The sequence below is a fragment of the Lissotriton vulgaris genome, chromosome 6, assembly GCF_964263255.1.
Source record: "Lissotriton vulgaris chromosome 6, aLisVul1.2, whole genome shotgun sequence".
Taxonomy (NCBI): Eukaryota; Metazoa; Chordata; class Amphibia; order Caudata; family Salamandridae; genus Lissotriton; species Lissotriton vulgaris.
In genome coordinates this window covers 1,798,464,430-1,798,484,666 of record NC_141694.1, presented here as the reverse complement: position 1 = coordinate 1,798,484,666, position 20,237 = coordinate 1,798,464,430, and the positions used below count along the sequence as shown (strand labels likewise).

At 42.1% G+C, this 20,237-nt stretch overlaps 1 protein-coding gene and 3 non-coding genes across 6 annotated transcripts; all 4 read right to left on the bottom strand.

Moving 5' to 3' along the window:
- Nucleotides 1–230: 230 nt before the first annotated feature.
- RPL13 (ribosomal protein L13) lies at nucleotides 231–18,630 on the bottom strand. 3 transcript variants are annotated; one of them, XM_086928064.1, is made up of 6 exons: nucleotides 18,580–18,630; nucleotides 16,817–16,934; nucleotides 16,466–16,607; nucleotides 15,227–15,400; nucleotides 4,342–4,398; nucleotides 231–478 (listed from the first exon to the last, which is right to left on the bottom strand). In XM_086928064.1, the coding sequence occupies exons 2-6, from the start codon at nucleotides 16,918–16,920 to the stop codon at nucleotides 320–322; spliced, it is 636 nt and encodes a 211-aa protein (XP_086784190.1). In that variant the 5' UTR covers nucleotides 16,921–16,934; nucleotides 18,580–18,630; the 3' UTR covers nucleotides 231–319. The 3 variants fall into 3 exon arrangements, with proteins under 3 accessions (XP_086784190.1, XP_086784188.1, XP_086784189.1); XM_086928062.1 differs by lacking the exon at nucleotides 18,580–18,630 and adding an exon at nucleotides 18,141–18,185; XM_086928063.1 differs by lacking the exon at nucleotides 18,580–18,630 and adding an exon at nucleotides 17,853–18,165.
- Nucleotides 4,462–4,551, bottom strand: LOC147709518 (small nucleolar RNA MBII-202). Its single transcript, XR_015296853.1, has one exon. It is a non-coding gene; the product is annotated as a small nucleolar RNA MBII-202 (small nucleolar RNA).
- Nucleotides 15,458–15,544, bottom strand: LOC147709517 (small nucleolar RNA MBII-202). Its single transcript, XR_015296855.1, has one exon. It is a non-coding gene; the product is annotated as a small nucleolar RNA MBII-202 (small nucleolar RNA).
- Nucleotides 17,012–17,089, bottom strand: LOC147709516 (small nucleolar RNA MBII-202). The gene has a single exon (XR_015296854.1). It is a non-coding gene; the product is annotated as a small nucleolar RNA MBII-202 (small nucleolar RNA).
- Nucleotides 18,631–20,237: the final 1,607 nt, after the last annotated feature.

Here is a 20,237-nt window from a genome sequence, read left to right as displayed (position 1 = left end):
CAAAGTTATTTTACTTCTTTAGTCACATTTTAAAGTCTTCTCACTAATTACATGTTCACCCATTTTCTGCATTTGCATTACAACTTCAAATATGCACAAGTCTCAAATCATCCACGTACTCAACATGCTGTATTGAATCATGAAGATAGATGCAACAGTTTACATTATGTATTTGTAAAGGATCTCCTGCTCTGCCACAATTGTCATGAAAGGCAAGTGCACGCTTCAGCTGCCAAACAGTGGTATTTAATGAAGAAAAACATCAGGACCAGATTCCTTTTGATAGTTTTTTTTTACTGAAAGTTCTCATATGAACAGTTTATTTCTTTTTCTCCACATCCTGATCTGCAGCTTCCTTGGCTCTCTTAGCTCGGATTCCAAAGAGACGGGCATTCGCCCGTGCCATACGCAGACTTGCAAAAGCTTTGAAGTTCTTCTCGTCTTCAGAGATCACCCGTGCCTTCTCTTTCTTGTATATCTGTGGAAAGGACAGCAGGCGAGGCTTAGTTAAGTCAGTTATTGTTCAGAAATACTTTAATATTCTATGTTTTACATAGAAAATTATATTAACTGGTTTACTGTCAGTTCTAGCATTTTCTAAAGCAAATTAGTACCCTGTAAAGCTGCTGCTTTTGTGCCTATGTGGTGCATAAAAAAAGAAAGCATCAGCAAATGCACACCATTTTGGCGTGGGTTGTGTTCTGAATGGACAAATGCAGCAATGAGCCAATTGATGGATAAATGGATGGTTTGATTCATGTGCCACTGAACCATGCATTTAATCAGCGAATCATACATTATAAGTGTTGGCATACCCTAGATTTTATAATTAACGTTGTCTAACTCGCATTTGAGTGGTCATGAAGAGGATGGCGATAGATCAATAGGCGTCAGGATTATCAATGGCTTGACCCTTTTTAGGGTATGTATATTATAGTATACCGGAGTCTGGTAATGTATTTTAGAAATAGTGCAGTTTGATGGAATCTAGCGAACGGTTCAAATAAAGGTTCCCCTCTTGACCAAATTCCCTGATCACGATTATAATTTTTACACGGTGGGAAAGGTTACACGCTACATAATAGTATTTTACCACTGACAAAAACGAACCTTCCCCATGCAGAACTACTTCAGATAAAGTGGGTGTGTCAAACTCTGCCCATAAATATCTTGGTTGGCTTTGCAGCCATCTGTGAGGAAAGTTGCAAGATCATTCCCACGCTTTCCTGTATTTAGTGATGTGTAACTTTAGTTTGTGAACTAGAACCATAATTCAAGGACTTAAACAAGAATGTAAAATTCAATCTGATTGCGAGGTTGGATTTTAAATTACTGTTTTTAAAATACCACTTTTATGAAATGAGAATCTCCAACTGCCACTGGACAGGCTGATGGGGAGTGAATTGCTCCCAGGAGAGGGGAATAAAAAAGGGCCTTGGCTTGGAGAAGGCGTTCACTCCTGACAGTCTAGCCTGAGGATGTAACCACCAATCACCTATGCCATGCCACCATCAAGACCTCCGTCAGATCCAGCTGGCAACCAACCCCTCCAATGCCAAAACTCCCCCCCCACAAAAGACTAAGTCAGATGACAGATTTATCTCTGGCGAACCGTCCATCACGGTAATACTTCCGTTTTAGACTTTTACCCTGTCTGGCGCAACCAGATACCCACTGTTGGTGCTGTGCTGGCGTTAGTAAACTCTTCCCATGCTCTGACTTTTGTAGATTTGGTGTTCATTTAAACTGGAGTTTTAATTTTATTTCACACTGTTTTGGTACAGATAAAGGCTCAAAACGTGTTCCTTTCAGATGAGTCCTATGTAGCTGTGGCACAGAACGGTTAGACTAAGCTATGTTTTAAATGCAGGTAATTTAGCTGGACTGCCTACAGAGTAGTGGCATAACTACTTGATGGGGTCGCAGAACCACCACAACTAATAATGCACTCAACACCTATACCCCCCTTGATATGCTATCTTGTATGAAATGCAACAAATGAACAGCAATTGAAGTTTGTTAGAGTGGCACATTCGTGGAACATCCATCAGCTACAACAAAAACACTTATTGAAGATTGCAGCTCTAATAGTACATGAAACACTAAAGACATGAGTTATTTGGAGTAATCAGGTAAGGAATGTTTGCATTTTAGTGGGCTCTTTCATCAGATAGTAGCTAGCCATCACTACATACTTGACAAGCATCACTCATGAGTTCAAGTTGTATACCATTTACTCTGCTAAAGGCCCATTTGTTGAGATTTTGTGCAGTTTCAAGTTTAGAGTATCTGAATCAAACAACCTATTATTGTGCTGTTAGCAGTCGAGACAAGTTGGGCAAACTACCTAAGACACCAGCAGTTTGCCTTTATGGCAGTTTAAGAATCGATCGGGGACAACCAAGCCAGTGAGGCCAGCCCCCCCCACAGGGATATTCTACATCAGAGGGTGCTTCTGTGAGCCGTTTAAACTGTATTTACTGGGGCCTGTGCACTTCTTTTTTTGGCCAGCAGGGGAAGTAAAGTTCTATTCAAACAGTATTGTTAGATTTTGAGTTAGTGAAGCCTTTACCTGCAGAAGTGCAAAGCGTGGATTGCGCCTGTCTGTCTCTTTAGTGAACAGGATAAGCAGCTGCCCAGCCAGCAGACCGTTGGCTACAGCTACCAGGCAAGTCTGAGCCCTCCTCACACCTGCCCAGGCCCCTGAAGGCCTTGCTGGGTGCACCCAAATCATTCTCCTCCATCTTGTGAATTGCATCCTACCTGTGCCCCAGATTGCAGTGAGCAGAGTACAGGAAGTGGTAAGGAGACAGACTAGTGCTGTCTCTTCCCAAAATAAGTGGTTTAAAAAACGATTTCCCTTTCTGTGATTACTGTCTTTGCATGTGGTTGTTTAAATTGCAGTTTTGCCCTGCCTGTTATTGCATAAGTTATTACCAGTTTAGTGTTTTAAACTTGTGGTTTTCCCTGCCCATGATTGCTTGCATTTAACGTGTTGCAATTGTGGGATTTGCAGTCCAACCTCTGTAGTTTGTCACTCATTCCTTGGTGACAAATTGTTTTCCCTCCAAATTTCTCCTTTGCTCTGTGCCAAGACCTGTGTGTTAAAACAGTGCACCCCCAGCCACCATTTTTGTGTTCACAAACCCTCTCATCCTGTGCCTCTATCAATATATTTAATCGAAATATACTTACTTCCTTTATGTATATACTTTCAATGTACTTATGGATCTATATTTAGCATTCCCAATGCACTACCCTATCCCTCATCCTATACATCAATATCCTCTACATCCACTTTCATCCCAAACCCCATACCACTACTATGATCGCCAAAATAACCCTTTCTAGACTCTCCTGCTCTACCACTCCTGCATCATCTGACACCCTTTTACTACACTGATCCCCTAAAACAAACCTTTCTAAACTCTCCCTTCTGACTCCTCCCCTCCAAAACTTTTTTACTCAACCAAAAGCCTCTTCCTACTGCTAAGACCTAAAAAAACTTCACTTTTATCCCTCCACTATCCTTTTCAATCATAATTAACAGACTAACATGTTCACTTCTCAAATTCCATATTAAACTATACTAATATACTGCCCAAATAATTGAACAACATATCTACTACTCAAATTACTTCATATTTATACTATACTAATTTTCAACACTAATCCTTGAGTGGCGTGCTACTCGCCAGAAAAGCACTTCAACACCCATCAGGGGTAACAAGTGCTATATGAATGCAAATCTTTCTTCCCCCTTTTATCCCTCCGCTATCCTCCTCACTCCAAGTAACAAGACTAATATCCACCACTGAAATTACCTCATTGCACCATATTAATTCACCACTAATCCTTTATAGGCTTCCTGAAGGAGTCAAAAAGTGATAAATAAACGAGCCTTTGCCCTCCTCTATCATTCCAAATCCAAATAACTGACTAACCTATCCACCACTTAAAAAGTACTTGCATGTTTCACTATACTAATTCAACACTAATCCTCTATTGGGCCCGGAGTAGCGCGCTACCCGCCGAAAAAACGCTTTGATGCCTCGCCAGGGGTAGTAAGCGCTATATAAATGCAATTACAATACAATAGTAGTTATGAATGTTTTTCTATAACTTCTGAAAAAAGTTAAGACACCCTATTTAACCGTATTACTAGTCATTGGCACTTGGAAGGTCCAAATAATCCCTGTATTAAACATCTTATGTTAGACTGTTCTTATTTAGGGTGCCATTCTTTTTCATTGTGAAAGCGATCTACAAGTTAACTGGGATCCAGAGACTCATTTTCACATCAGCTACCACACCAATAAAACGTAAACAGATGTTACTTACATTTCTAATGGGCATGACTGGTCCAGACAACTGGGTGGCCAATTTGAGTTCTTCAGCCTAAAAGAAATATTTCAGTTAGCATTGGTTAACAGCAATTAAGTGTGTAAATAGACATTCGATAATGAAGATTGCACAGGTCTACAGTCATCAGCTGGAAAAGGGTTCGATCAGTCATCAATGTAGTACAGAGATTCCGGAGAAATATCATCATTTGACTGCAGACCAGCAAGCATTTAAAGATGAAACATTTCTTTCAAGAGCACATCTTTGACTTACATCGGCCCTAGCTTCGTCTTTACAAAGTTACCTCTTCGCATGCCTGCCTGCCTAAGATTAGAGTGAACCGTATGTATACCTATTTTCTGCACTGTGGGAGGTAACGCTTAAATAACCGCTATAGGACAGAAATACCGCTGCAATGCAACATTTAAATATCAGCAAATTACATTTAGATTCACATTTTAGTAAGGATTTTCCAAAATGGCTGTGCACATCGCTTGTCAGATTCCAACTTCTGCGCTCAGGGTGGTCCACTAGATGGCAACTAGTGGAAGGTTAAACCAATCTAATTTCTCAAAATTCTTTGAAATACAAATACGGGTCCCTAATCAAAGCAGCTTCCAGGAGCAGACAAGACCTACTGCAGTGAAACGTTCAAAGGCAGGGGTAGCAACATCTTAAATGGGAATTTACAAACTCTCAAAATGGTTTGATGGTACTATAAAAGCTCCCATAGAATAGTATTGTATTGGATATGCAATGCAAATTAAAGAATCCAGTTACAACTTTGTTTTTATTGAGATCCAGAATAGTTCGATTTATTGATGCACTAAATTTCATAGATATTATACATGCACTAGTCCATAAATACAACATCCAGTCACGAAATCAAAATTACAGCCCAGATTATGAATAGGAACAGCTAACAAAAAAACAGCCCCAAGGCTAAACGTCAGAAATAAGTAGTATTTTTAGGTGCTGCCTAGGATGGGCAGAGTTAAGTAACTAAAGTACATGCAAAGCAAGATGTGCAAAATAGCAATATGGGCATCGAACAATCAGGTCTAACTTTAATTTTACTAAAAATACTGTTCCTATAGTTTTTCTAACTTCTTAATCCTTTTATCACGCATTGCATATAACATCGCTGTTTGACAACCTCAAACTGTCTTAATCGACATTTCTGAAGCAGAAGGATCTGGCCACAGCCATTGTAATATAAACTAATCTGGCGCACTTGATGATGATCATCATATCCCAATACTTTCCACCAAATGCTGAATACCAATCAAGTTTTTATTTATGTTTTGGAACTCTTAACAGAGGTCCACATAAAATCATCCAACATTAATATTTGAAACATTATCAACAATTTACAAAAACAAGTCTAGTATATATTCAAGAAACTTTAAAAAAAGGTAATTATAAAACAAAACCTCTCATTTGGCGGATTACAAATAGCATCGATAAAAGCAGAAGCGGAAAAGATATTTAGTCTTAGACAGATAGGTCTCAACCATTTGAGGCGATGTTTTAAGGCCGGACAAACGAATAACACGTGTTTAACATCTTGTTTGTATTTGTTACAAAGATTGCACATCACTGAAGAGCCATACCATTTTGATAAATTATTTAAAGGAAGTAGGTCTTGCCTCAGGAAAAACAAAAAAACTATGCACCCTATGGGGGAGATTCCAGGAAACAAGATTGGGAAATCCTAATTTGGTAGTGATTAATGGCTGATAACGGACGCCTTTTTGCAGTAAGGGCCTCTTTATCTAAATCAAAACTTAGGTTCCATGAGGGCAATTTTAGGGTCAGTTTTAACTGATAAGTAGATAAAGAAAAAAGTGTCAATTCATCTATTTCCAAAAGTTCAACTGCTAATCTAAAATTCTTTACAATAGTGGAATGTTTTTTTAGGGGTCCAAGAAGTTCTTTTTGGATCAGATATCTTAAGGTACCAGGTTCACCGTTCGCCAAGCTCAAGACCCACCGTACTACCCCAGCAAGACCCTGGGCCCAAGCACTTCGTATACCAAATAAAAAAAAAAGGCTGCTATATTACACGCAGTATTAACCATACATAATTTCCGTAGAATTTTTCCCTCTGTGGTGTTCAGGAATCCTCATCTCCCCACTTCGAGTAATTCTATGCCATATAGTAAGGTGGATGGGACTTTAGCTCTGAAAACCTCCAATAGGTAGGCAAAATGCCTCTGTCCAGTTGATCTATAGAGGGTATTTAGTCACCTCTCATGAGACATTGCCTTCCGAATATTGTTAGCTATATGGGCTTTATCACTTAGTGTGCTAGAAACTATTTTCCCCAGAAAAGTATAGGATTGGACAACTTCCAATCCGAGGCCCCCTATATTCCAGAAAAAGTTCCCATATTTTTGCTTTTTCCTTCCTACAATGCACATGACTTTACTCTTGGATACATTTATCCCTAAATGGTGTGATTCTGCAAATCCGTGGAGCGCATGCAACCGATTATTCAATCCAGTGGGGGTCAAATTCAAGATTAGTATATCATCTGCGTATAACAGACATACTAACGGTTTGCCCCCCAGAGTCGGGGCAATACCAGCACTTGACGATAGAATTTGCGGAAAGTCCGATAGGTATAACGAAAACAATAGTGGGGCCAAAAGGCAACCTTGTTTTAGCCCGTTGGCAGACTGGATAGCTTGAGAGAGACCTCTTTCCCCTCCCAAGAGCACTCTGTACCATGTATCTGAGTGACGCTCCCGGACCAAGTTTAAAAGCTCGGGGGCGTGCCTAGATCCGATAACTTTCTCCACAGCAAAGGGCGATCCACCTTATCAAAAGCTGTGGAGAATTCTATGAATGCTGCATATATTCTCCCTCCCCGGAGCTTGATGTATTTCTCCGATAAAACTTGTAAGGCGGTCAGGTTATCCATGGTGCTATGCTTTTTTCGAAACCCCGTCTGCTCAAGAGGCAATATAATATTCTCGGCTACCCAATCATTAATTGATTGCAAGAGGCATTTAGAAAAAACTTGTCCGACAGCATCGAGGAGGGCAATCTGTCGATAATTTTGGGGTACATTTCCGTCTCCCCCCCTTATACAGGACCAGTATGCTACCGTTCCAGGAGGTCGGGATTGTGGTATGCAGAAAACAAAATATAAACACCGGGAAGAGAATCTTACTCCAGATGTCGATATTTTGTTTTAACACAGAAATGGGGAGTTCGCCTGGACCCATTGCTCCAGACGAACGCATACCCTTGATGGCTAGTTCAATCATTTTTTCGGAGGATGGGACAAGGCTGGAATTGTTCTCTTTTTTCCTATTGGGAACAACTACCCTTCCATTGCCAGCATACAAGTTCAAGATGTATTCTACCCATTTTTGTTCTTCAATCGAGACAGGTAAGGATCTGGATCTAAGACCACAACCTTCCCCGATCAGGGACCAGAATAGCCTGGGATTGCCATTAAAGACAGCATCCCCCAGTTTGATCCATACTGAGTCCTCTTTCCTTTTTTTGTTTAATTTTTAACCTTGTCCTCCTTTTTAGTAGAGCCAGTCTGTGAAGTCTTAAAGGGCAATACCTCAAATATTGTTCTAAGTTTATTTATTTCTACGTTAAGCAACTTCTGCGAAATAGGAAGCTTTTTAACATGTCAAGTCAAGTCATAGAATTTATATAGCGCACTACATACCCAGAGGGTTTCAAGGCGCTTAGGAAGGAGAGGAGGATTACTTGTCAAATATCCACGTTTTAAGTTGTTTTCTGAATGCTGGGTGGTTCTGGGTAAGGCGAAGGTAAGCGGGGAGTGAGTTCCATGTTTTAGCCGCCAGGTATGAGAAGGATCTGCCTCCCATGGTGGTCTTGTTGATGCGAGGTACAGAGGCGAGGGCTTGGCTGGAAGAGCGTAGTTGGCGGGAGGGGGTGTAGAAGGACAGTCGTGAGTTGAGGCATTCTGGTCATGGACTTTCTTTGATGGTTTTTTGCGACCAATAACACCTTATTCAGGAAGTTAGCGAAGCAGATTAGTTCGGAACCCTTCCAATTAGTCACGTCATTTACTGCACTATCTAAAAGGCTCTTAATGCCCTTGATTGCTTTAAAATTCCAAAAGCATCTCCCACTATGAACTCCAAAATTAACCAAATTACCATCCAAGGACCAGTGATCCGTAAGAGGGGGATTTAAGTCTAAAGAGATGGTTATTATTTTATGGTCACTGAGAGGAGTATGTGGGGTTATGGCTAGCTGGCACTTGATCGACAGATCAACTCCACAGGAGGGACTATATTAGCAGATCCCCCAGGAGTCAGGCAAAAAAAGCCTGATATGGGCTGCATAGAAGTGGAGGGAAAGGGGATTCGGAGGGATTTATGAGGAGGAGGGGGGGGGGGGGGGGGGGGGGGAGCGGGGGAGCAACACCCGGTGTCTCATGCATAGATTTATCCACCCGAGTTCCCTCAGTAGAATTATTATCTGTAATATTGAGGTTGTTTTCAAATTTAATTTTCCTACGCCTTTTTCAAATCTACGCAGCAGTTTCCTCCTTTTTCCACCGTTCTTTTTTAAGTGCGTTATCTTTCCCTTATTAGATACCACTGAAGCCTCCTTTATATCAACTTTAGTTGGGGGGGGGCAAAAGATGGGAAATAACTCGAGATATTCCTTTTCCCGGAACACAGATTCAATTTCCAAAGCACCCACCACCACACAGTTATTCCTAAAGACATCCGCCTGATTTATTGGAGAAGTCCTCTGGACTGATAATACCTTTTCTATATCTGAAGGAGGATTCTCCATCAAATCGGTTTGGACTGGGACGATGGTTACAATTTCTTCCGATACAGGTTGAGCAATCACGGGGGAAGGGTTAGTATCCTTCCCCCCCCCCTTTCTCTCTAATGGAACCTTTAATGTTTGAGTCACAGATTCCAAAACACAATCTGAGCCGCCAACAAACTTTTCCAGCAGGGACAGAATGGAAGTAAACGTTCAATGCAACCCAATGTTTCTGAGACTGGATTATCCTGACTAACGGGCCCAGTTGGGACATTTGTTGTATTAAATTGAGGACTAATGGAAATATTTAACTGGGGCATAGAGGAGAGAATTATTGGAGGGAGTACTATTGTATAGATGAAGCCCAGATGGAACAGGTACCCCCGGGGTTTTCCTTGGATCTAATGACACTTCACTTACATCCTCTATATATCTTTTGCATAAGTCCATATCTATATCCAGACAAAGGGGATCGATATGTTGTACCACCCCAGAAGCATTCTCAATGGGAGTTAAGGATACACCGGAGTTAAACATTTTATTATGCAATATGACATCAGTAGTGCTTATACTAGGAGCGGATAGTCTAAGAGGGGGAGAGGCCAAATTTATTTAAAGGGTCGACAATTTGCTAAATATCAATCCAATTTGCCATTCTTTCTCCAAATATAGGAATAAATAATTCCAGAACCTCTAAATAAAAAGGCATGTGAACCCAATTGGCTGCCGGCATTCTAGATACCTATAACAATAACTCTGCAAGTTGAGATTAACTTGTGAAAGAAATTGTGGGGTTCTGTATAATAGCCATTTACTGATCACCCAACGCCAATTGGCTCCTCTTAATGCGCTAAAGCCAAGTTAGTAAACTTCATCCCACACCCTAGCTGTTACCACCGCCAAACTTCAGAAAAAACTCCAACGCATCCAGAACGCATCAGCCAGACTCATACTAGACATCCCGTGCAAAGACCACATTTCTGGCAACCTGAAAAACCTCCACTGGCTTCCCGTCAATAAGAGGATAACATTCCGCCTCCTAACCCACGCACACAAAGCACTTTACGAACTTGGACCCGAATGCCTCAACTCACGACTTTCCTTCTACACCCCCCCTCGCCAGCTACGCTCATCCAACCTAGCCCTTGCCGCTGTCCCTCGCATCAACAAAACCACCATGGGAGAAAGATCCTTCTCCTACCTGGCGGCTAAAACCTGGAACTCACTTCCCATTCACCTTCGCCACACTCAGAACCACCTAGCATTCAGAAAGCAACTTAAAACCTGGATATTCGACATGTAATTCCCCTCCCATCCTCAAGCGCCTTGAGACCCTCTGGGTATGTAGCGCGCTATATAAATTACTGACTTGACTCCAAGCCCTCGTTTTTTCAATTTATTTAACATGACTGGAGTAAATGTACTGCCATTACAGCTCAACATTTTGGTGAACACTGTGGGGGCTGTTGTCACCCTAAAGATTAGTACTTGGAATACATTTGTTGCAAAGTTCCATTTTTTGAAATACCAGTTAACAGATGCCCCAGTCTTAGGTAGTGGAACTGGTTAGTTTGCTCCTCGAGAGCAGTGATTGAACTTCGTTCATCAAGAACATAATGTTCCTTGATGCTTACTGGGTATTGCAGATTGCTGGGAGGGGTGGTGTGGAATTCTATGCAATCTCCAAGGTGACAGCTAAAAGCACTAATTGAACTGATGAGTTTTTTTATTGCCAATGGAACGAGACCTCAGTACCTCCCCTATACAAAGTTGTGGGACAGTTGTGTGAACAGTGAGATGGTCATTTGTGGTAGATGTGCCGCTCCCTTCTTCCCTAATCCATCTGAATCCAACTGTGGTGTATTGTCCCAGACCAGGCTGCTCTGACAGCCATGCAAGGGTTGTCTATACAGCAGCTTGTACTTGAGGATGCTATTTCAGTAGCAAAGTGTGCAAGTGGCCTACAAAATGTTCAGTTTTGTTGCAAAATGCACAAGGCAACATTAATGCCCAATTTTTTTTATCATTACCACATCTACTCTTATGTTTTATAGGTACCCTAATATAGGCCCAGGTATCATATCCCTTCACTTGATTGCAGAAGGATGGTTTCTCCTAAACAATAGAGTCATAACTCCATCATAGACTCACAGTATGAATGAAAATTCATAAGAGTTCCTAGAAACCAGGCTGGGGCTACACCGCACGGCAAACAATGGGACGGTTAGAGTGTCCCCACTAGTGTTTAAAATGGACCAGTGTTTTGTTATAATTTTCTGGACTTGGTTGGATTTCGTGTGGAAGGCACAGAATGCGCTCCTTAACTACGAGAGCTGTCACCATAGAGCCCTCAGGGACAATTTGCCTTTTGGGCAATTTCTCAGGCTCAAAAGGAATTGTTCCACCAAGGAGGCCTTTGAGAAACATTCTGAGAAAAGGTCAGAACTACGAGAGAAAAACTACCCCAATAAAATACGCCAATCAAAGAAAAGGGCGTCCAACAACAGGGATGCCCTTTTGGATATTGCTGTCCCTAAAGAGAAAACAGATAGGATGACATTCGTGAATACCTTCCACACGAAATCCAACCAAGTCCAGAAAATTATAACAAAACACTGGTCCATTTTAAACACTAGTGGGGACACTCTACCCATCCCATTGTTCGTTCTTTAAGAGAGGACAGAACATAAAAGATCAGCTGGTTCATACCAGACCTAGAAATAGAGTGGCTAGACAGGTTGGGACCCTATGGGATCTCCCACCTGTACAAGGACACCATCCTTGTGGAAATTGTTCTGTGTGTCCCCAAACAACCAAGTCCACTACGGTGGACATAGGAACAACGCGACCATGGCAACAGCGAAAATTCACCAATTGCAATAGTGAGAACACCATCTCATTACTTGTCCATGCCCAAAGAGATATGTGGGCATGACGACAAGGAAGATAAGAACTCTCATTTGTGAACACAAAAGCACAGTCCGCTGTCGCAAACAGGCGACACGCCTAACAGCCCACTTTTTGGAAGTTGGACATGGCCCAAATGATTTTACATGGACTGTATTGGAGCAGCCAACCATACCAGATCACTGCCCAGATGTAGGGAAATTTTTGTTCAAAATTGAACAAAAATGGGTCTACAAGCTCAACAGTGACAAAGATGGCCTCAACGAGCTGATCCCCTGGATGTCACTATGATACCACTGTGATGAAGCTGGGTGTTACTGTGATATAGTCGGATAAACTATAAAATCATGTAATAACCGTTATCAATCACATATCTGAACAATCCAGCACTGCATCTAAATATTGACATCATTGGAAGTCTATGCATTGTCACTTGGCCTTTGCCGATAATGCCTGCACCACTCATGCTTGTATAAACATATCATTCATGGTCTTCACTAGTACCCCTGATGTTATTAACACCTTACACATGTATATAGACATGTTTAAATAAACCTCTTACTAGTATTGTTACCTCTTTCCATCTACAGTATGAATGAGTAATGTGAGACAACGATGGGCCATTAAGTTTGGTCTCACTATAACGTTGTCCCGAATAAATGGCTGACTTGGACTGCAAACGGTTTTTCTGATATGATTTTTTTTATTCCAGTGCACAATATTATGGCCATTTTGTCCTTAGAGAATTGGATATTGACCACGACTATACACAGCTGACACCCTTTCGGACAAACATCTTGTGACCGATAGCAATAAACAGTTTGATTCAGAATATATCTGTATCTTCAGCGTCAACCCTTTGTATTACGAATATGGTAATACATTCAAAATACCCCTAACATCTTACACGCGTTGTTGTAATAAACAGTCTAAGACTACAATTCCCAGAATTCCATGTGCGATCACGAGGATACACTAGGATTGATATAATAGTTTTAAACTTCTAGTGTCAAATAATATTGTCTAATTTGACCTTAGAGAACCATGGATTCGATTGGTTATGAATACCACCATTCATAAAAACCCTTTTGCATTGAATAATAAATAGTTTGATTCGCAATATGTTTATGCTTGTAAGCGACCATCGCCCGCTTTTTGACTTTGGCAATATATTACAAACAGCCCTTATGTCACCAATATCTTGTATATGTATTGCATGCATATATACACGGTACATAAACAAACAATCTGAGACCACAAATCCCAGCATTCCATGTGCGTTTCCGCACACGGGAAGAAGCAACCAATATTGAACTAGACCGCGCCCCATCCGATCGGTGCCTCCCCAGTCTAGCACAGAGGAACGCCTGGAGACATCGACGGAGAGGTGAGTGGGGGTTAGCCGACCGTTGTGCAGCAATACCTCGGTGTGTGAGACATGTGAGTGATGTACGCACGGCGCTATTCATATCCTTTTTTCTTCGTGGTGTTTGGGGGATACCACTCGGGCTGACCGAGCCAAGCAGGGCATTTTTGCCTTCTTTTCAAACTGCGGCAACAGGCCATTTGCTCGATTATAAGACACAAGACCTGTATGCTCGATACCATTGCTGATACAGGTCGCAACAACGACTTTCAAGACGCTTGTGCCATTAGTATGCGTCTCTTGAGAGTTAGGAGACCTTGAACGTATAATTTAGACGCTCTTTTGGGCTCATATAGCATAATATGTTTACGAATATCAAAGCATAGACATATGGAGACCTCATAACGATATTGGGCATAAAATAATTAGACTACAAGTACATACATATTGGGGTCATAACAAATGAGGGTGGATAGATGTGTATTTTTACACTATATTTGTTATGTCAATGTGGGTTTAACCTCCTAATGGGACAGACAGTGTAATGTTTTTACAATTGTGTGTCTTCAAAACAGAGCGGTGCTCCTCATTTACCTGAGCTGCAGCCAGGTGAGGTGAGGCGCTATCCCCACAGAAATTGGGTGAGTGATATCATGCTAATTAAATAATAATGACGAACACAGGAATATCACTACTGCAGAGTGTATTTTTCACAAATATGTAGGGTTCTTCTCATTTTCTTTCCGTGTTTGCGTGACTATTTTTAGATTGTGGAGGAGAATCTGCACCTGACAAACAGGTGATATAATCTCTTTTTATTACTTTTTCACAATACTTTACATCAGTAGCAACATCTCGTCCTCATATGCAGAAACATGTCGACCACTCGCTGAGCAGATATGTTAAATCTGCTTCTTTCACTTCTCACTATTGCTCTTAAGTTTAGGGAGCTGAGAGAAAACATTAAAATCGATTCTTCTACTCAGTCTCACCTAATTTTATTCACTTCACTAATGTCACTTGCACTGCTTTTTCAGTTGTAACACTACATTGACACCACTTAGCAAAACAACAATTGTGGAGTCTTCTTACTCGCACAGTCCCTTCTCACAACTTGTGTGACTGTGTACACTAACTCCTGGGTAAGGAGAACCCAAGTGATGTAATAATGGTGGGTACAGATAGACAACTGATGGGAAAATTCTCACCTTGGGTATGTGTTGCCATTTAAACAGATGCACGTGCATTACGTGATTAATTCAACCACACTTGTTCCACAATCTTTCCTCCGGTCATGTAAACGGTTGTCTGAGTAGAATGTGTTTGACTCCAGGGTACTTCTTGTTGTAATGTTAGTTCAGATGAACCATTATATCAAATAGATCACCACAATTTTCATCTGCAAGGGGAATGAGCAGAGATGCACCATACTATATGCGCCAAGTGCCGAGGTTCATCACTTCCCTGCTTGAGAACTCGCACACAGGAGACACCAGGTGCCTCATCCTCCCTTCCAGTTTACATACTGACGAACTCGTGCATGCTGCTGCAGTAACCACATGTAAAGGTCAGATAGCCGGACCCAATTAGCAGGATAGAACTACTCACTGTGCGTTGCTTCAAATTCCAAGAACTGAAACCCACATGGGGAAGGTTAGACATCGTCATAGTATGAGAATAAATCAGTTAAACGCAAGAGCGAGGCGAAGTCTCAGCCGTTCTAAAAGGAGACTGACTTAAAGAGTTCGCTCTGCGGGTTATGCATTTGAGGGCGTTCCTATACCAAATTTGCCAATATCTCCTGGATTCCTGGGTAATGGCGCTACTTACCGAGCTGTCTCCCTTCTTCGGAACCGAAGCCTTCCTTGGGAAGATGATCAGTTTGGAGCGGTACTCCTTCAGTCTTTGCACGTTGCACTGGAGGGATTCGGCACTTCGGTTACGACGGCGGGGATCCACGGAGATGCCGATGGTGCGGGCCACCTTCTTGTTGATGCCAGCCAACTGAGGAGAGAAGAGAAGAAAAGGTTAGCGTGATCTCCTCCGCGCGGGCTCTAGACAGACGCTATCCTTACTGCCAGCCAGTCATCAGATAAAAGGGTTCAAGGTATCATCACTGACATACAGCGATTCCGGAGTTGATCATCACGTGACTGCCCGGCAGCTATTGCAAGGTGAGCATTATTTGACATCGCCAACATTTCAAACACCCTGAGCTACCATCATCATTAGTGGCAATAGTGACTAGGTCATACAAGAATACATTAGTGTTTTTGGCTGTCAAACTGCTACGTATTCAATGCCACTGGCACCAAGGTATTGTTATTAATGGTCTATAAAGATGTATAATCAGTCAAATATTAGATACAAGTATATTTGGGAAATGAGTTCTACACATTTTCGTCTTGAACACTACTATTGTGGGATACACATAATTCGGCCAAGCAAAAGTTTAGTAGGCTGGGCTGCATACAGGAGAGCTACTCTAAAGTAGCTGGAGGGCTACCAATAGCTCATGCGCTACTGGCTGGCGAAGCTTGAACTAAGAATGTATACTTTATCAGGAATGGTCTACAAAAGAGTCCTGAACAAGGCTGGCACCGAGCGAGTTCAGGGATGTACGAGAAGATCGTACAAAGTGTAAACTTGGTCGAACCAAGCACCCATTTGACAGGAATTGACGACCCATGTTAAGGTAAAGTTAGTCTGGACATGTAATCGTACACAGGTCAAAGCTGTAGTAAGGAGGAATAGGTGCTCGAACATGTGCATACCGGGTGTAAACCTAAAGCAAGTAAAAACAAGTCCAGCTCTTTTGGCGAAAACGATGAACAACTCAAAACAATTGAAGAACCATCGTAGTCACATGGTACTTTCATATGAAGCAGAACTGTATAGACATCCTTAATATGGCCACACAAACCGAAAGATTGCATCTTATATATTTCAAATTAAACTGCTGAACTTTGATCTGGGCCTCAGAACGAGTGTTACATTAATCCACAGATTAACTGCAAGATTGTATTTTAAAAGCAATCTACGTAAAAGCCACCGCCATCGGGTTCTTACCTTAAGCTCTTCCAAGCTGAACCCCCTGCCAGCGCGGACTTTGGTGTGATATCTGATGGTGGGACATCTCACGATAGGTCTAATGGGTCCAGAAATGGGACGGGGCGCTATCAGCCGAGCCTTTGCCTGACGGGCCTTCCGCCTGTTCAAAAGAATCGAATATCAATATCTCCTCTTATGCATGCTGGCTAGCCACAATAAAATACATTATCATGCAACTACCTTACTACAAAAATACAGTAAAAACAAAGGGCTGCCTTTGACTGCAAGCTATCGGATTTAAATAATAAATACATGACCACAAACGAGAATCAAAAGGGAAGACAGACGCCAATTGTTAACATTCAATACCTCCGTTGTTTCCTGGCAGGTTGGTTGAACCAGGTTGCGACTCGTCGCTGCCAGTCCTTGTGGAAATGAGGTTTCAATATCATTCCATTTCGACTGGGCGCCATGGCTGCTTATTTTCCTTAAGGCAAAAAAGGAATTTCAAACCAAGTTAAAACAGCTATTATAGTGAAATCCTCTCTTAACACCCTCCCACCCACAAGGTCTACAGTCATCAGCTGGAAAAGGGTTCAAAAAGGATCATCAATAAGGTACAGAGATTCCGGAATGTCATCATGTGACTGTAGACCATGTAAAGAGCTCAACATATGCACCAACAATCACTTTCAGCGAGAAGATGCTTCAACTACGTAGAACTTGTTTTTCGAAGGCACATTTGATTTACATCTCACTTGTTGAGGAGAGTTTACAAAATTAACCACTAAAAGATCAGGACAAAGCTGTACTCCACGGCACAGAAACAAGGCTTCATAAACCTGGAGGTGCACTGCAAAGAATGTCGATTTTAGCGCTGCGAATCAACATTTCCAATGGTACTCCGTGAATAATGTGCATAGGGAATCTAACTAGACCAATAAAAGTATGGTAATTGGGAGCGCACTTTTAACATACACTGCGTGTCTCTCTTGGATGGACAAACCACCGGGTCATTGGTATTCGCCCCGGGAGTTTGTCGATTCCAAACATTGAGGCATTCAACATGCAGGCATAATTTCACATACTACGTGCTATTCGGGGATAAATCAGCATGTGTAAATAGCAAGAGACGTACTCAGGACAGAGCTCCACCACCCCCAAATACAGTTGAGCTGTCAGCCGGCCTTAAATTAGGCTGAGACACTTTTGAAACGCGCTGCGTTAGGAGCATAAGAGCACCGATAACTTTAAATCAGGCTGCAAAAACGTGCGGTTATCAACGCAAGCCTGAAACTACCAGCCACGTGGAAAATTGAGGAGACAACATATTCCCCAGAACCAATTCCACCGACAGTACACCGTATAAAGTGTCAACAAAGCAGTCTCTGCCCCTCGTACTCACAACCAGCGTTGTGAATCCAAGCGGCTGCCCGTCAAGCAGCCGGTGCCTGCAGGAGTCGTGGCCGGGAGCGCCGCCTTTGCCTAGCGCTGGATTTACTGTTCTTCTGTCCCACCACCACTCCCGCAGGAACCCGGGGACCACAGGACAATTGGTGTCCGATGAGGTGGCGGAAACATGCCGAGTATCCCCCATGACACCTGCTCCTGGGTTTTTGTGTCCCTTCGGCTGACATGCGAAGAGGATGACGATGGATTGTACAGATCGAAACGCCGGACAAAATCAACCAACCTGGGTAAGGAAAATGGCAGAAAGGAAGAAGCAAAACACGGAATTGTGGGATATGAAACGATACGACCAATGGTAAGCAGCGATGCTGATAGCCAATCAAAGGACGTGAATAGTGACGTTACCATCCTGAGCAGCAGGAAAGAAACTTTACAAAGCGAAAAACTGTATTCGAAAAAAGTGTGCTCACAATTTACCCTGGTTGCGGACCAGCATATAGGTGAAGCGGTTTTGCGTCCCATTTAGCAATGCTTTACACGAATTATACAAAATATAGACTTCATTATTCATTCATCAAACTTGTTACTTCATGCGATTTGAGAGCATATTTGTTTTTTTTACAAAAATGTAGGTATATGTATGTTTACAAATTTTTATTTTGAATACAGAATTTTAATAAGTAGAAAATATACGAACACGGTGATTGTAATGTCTCAAAGACCTGCGTATTTGTCCCGTGAGAAGATGGCGACTGTCATTGGCGGCTTCTGTGCGCGCGCGCCCTACAGGCGGATGCAGTGTACTACGAAGTGCGATGGAATTGAGGCTGCTTCCGAGGTGGGCGTTATCACTTAACTTAACTTGATGTGAGACACGTTACTTAAGGTGTGACGATGAAGAGCGTCACTATTCTGCCTGTTTACCACTGAGCTATCTTTTCTGGACACTGTAATATTGTGTGTGTAAGTAAACTAGAACGTTTTAGGTAAATACGCATTTTAGATTCTATGTAGCATATATTAATATATATATTGAGTTTTATATAGCGCGAACTGCACCCGAACATATTAAGGCGCTTTACATGAGCATTAGTTGTGTTACCCGCATTTATTTTGTTAGCCTCGGGAGAGTAAGTGTTTTTCCCCAGAATCGTAGGATGTCGAGCGTCACTGCCAGACTCAAACCTGGTTCGGCAGTTATTTTTGATTGTGTGCAGATTTACACAGCGTGAACTCGACCCGAAGGTATTGGACCGCTTTACATGAGCACCGGTTACGTTACACAAGGATACATTCATATTTTGGTAGGCACTGGAAATTAAGTGATTTTCCCAGACTCACAGGATGTGGAGTCGACCCCGAGGCTCGAACCCTGGTTTCCCAGCACTTTGCACACATTGAGAACAACGATTTGCATTGCAATTGGTGTCGCATTTGCGAGATTTTGAGCTTTTGACATAGTAAATGACAAGGCCTTTAATTTATGTGTTAAGCCTGCAATAATTAACCCTTTTAGTGCTGCGAACGTACGGCGGACGTCGTGTGCACTACCTCGCTAGTGCTGCGCACGTCCGCTGAACGTTCCGATCCCGTTCGCGCAATGGAACGTCCGCACTGGGGCGGAATTTGCGGCGCTCTTAACGGGTTAAAGGCATTTTCATTTACAATACCTATACGTCAAAGTTTTGAAAATGTTAGACCTATTGCATTACAGAAAGCATGGTGTCCCTGAAGTGGGCGCTGCGCTAAGCATTTAAGTAAAAAAAAAAAAATAGATGTATGCCATACTTCAATGCAGTATGCGGCAGAGTAGCGCATACAATGCCTAGGCTCGACCTAAACAAATGATACCGAAATGAGAACCAACACCGTAAAAGTGTGCTCGAAATATGTAGAAAAACAGTAAAATGATTGCAAAATAATTTTAAGGTGTAATGGTTACTTTTGTGAAATAATTATGTAAATGCCTTTAACGACAAAATAATGACATTCTAAGGATGTGACTTAGGATTTCTGTTGCCTCATGTAGCTGGTATTTTCAGTAGTGATATTAGATAATATAAAGATTATTGAAATAAAACGATTTTAGTAACATTTATTCTAAGAATGATTCATATGTATATTCAGAGTGTTATTCTTAACCTGCACACGTTTTTCAGTCCGGGGAGTTCCCGCGGTTACAGTCGAGACTCAGGTGGGCCGGGCCGTGTACACTCCGTGCTTCGCTCCTCACAGGTTGTGCCCTCTGTGTCGGACTCACACAGGCTGGGCTCGGGAGGTGTACCCTCCGTGCCTCGCTCCTCACAGGTTGGGTCCTCTGTAGAGTCGCCGCTCTAGTTGTCTCAAGTCGCGTGACGACGTGACGTGAGGTGGCGGCCAT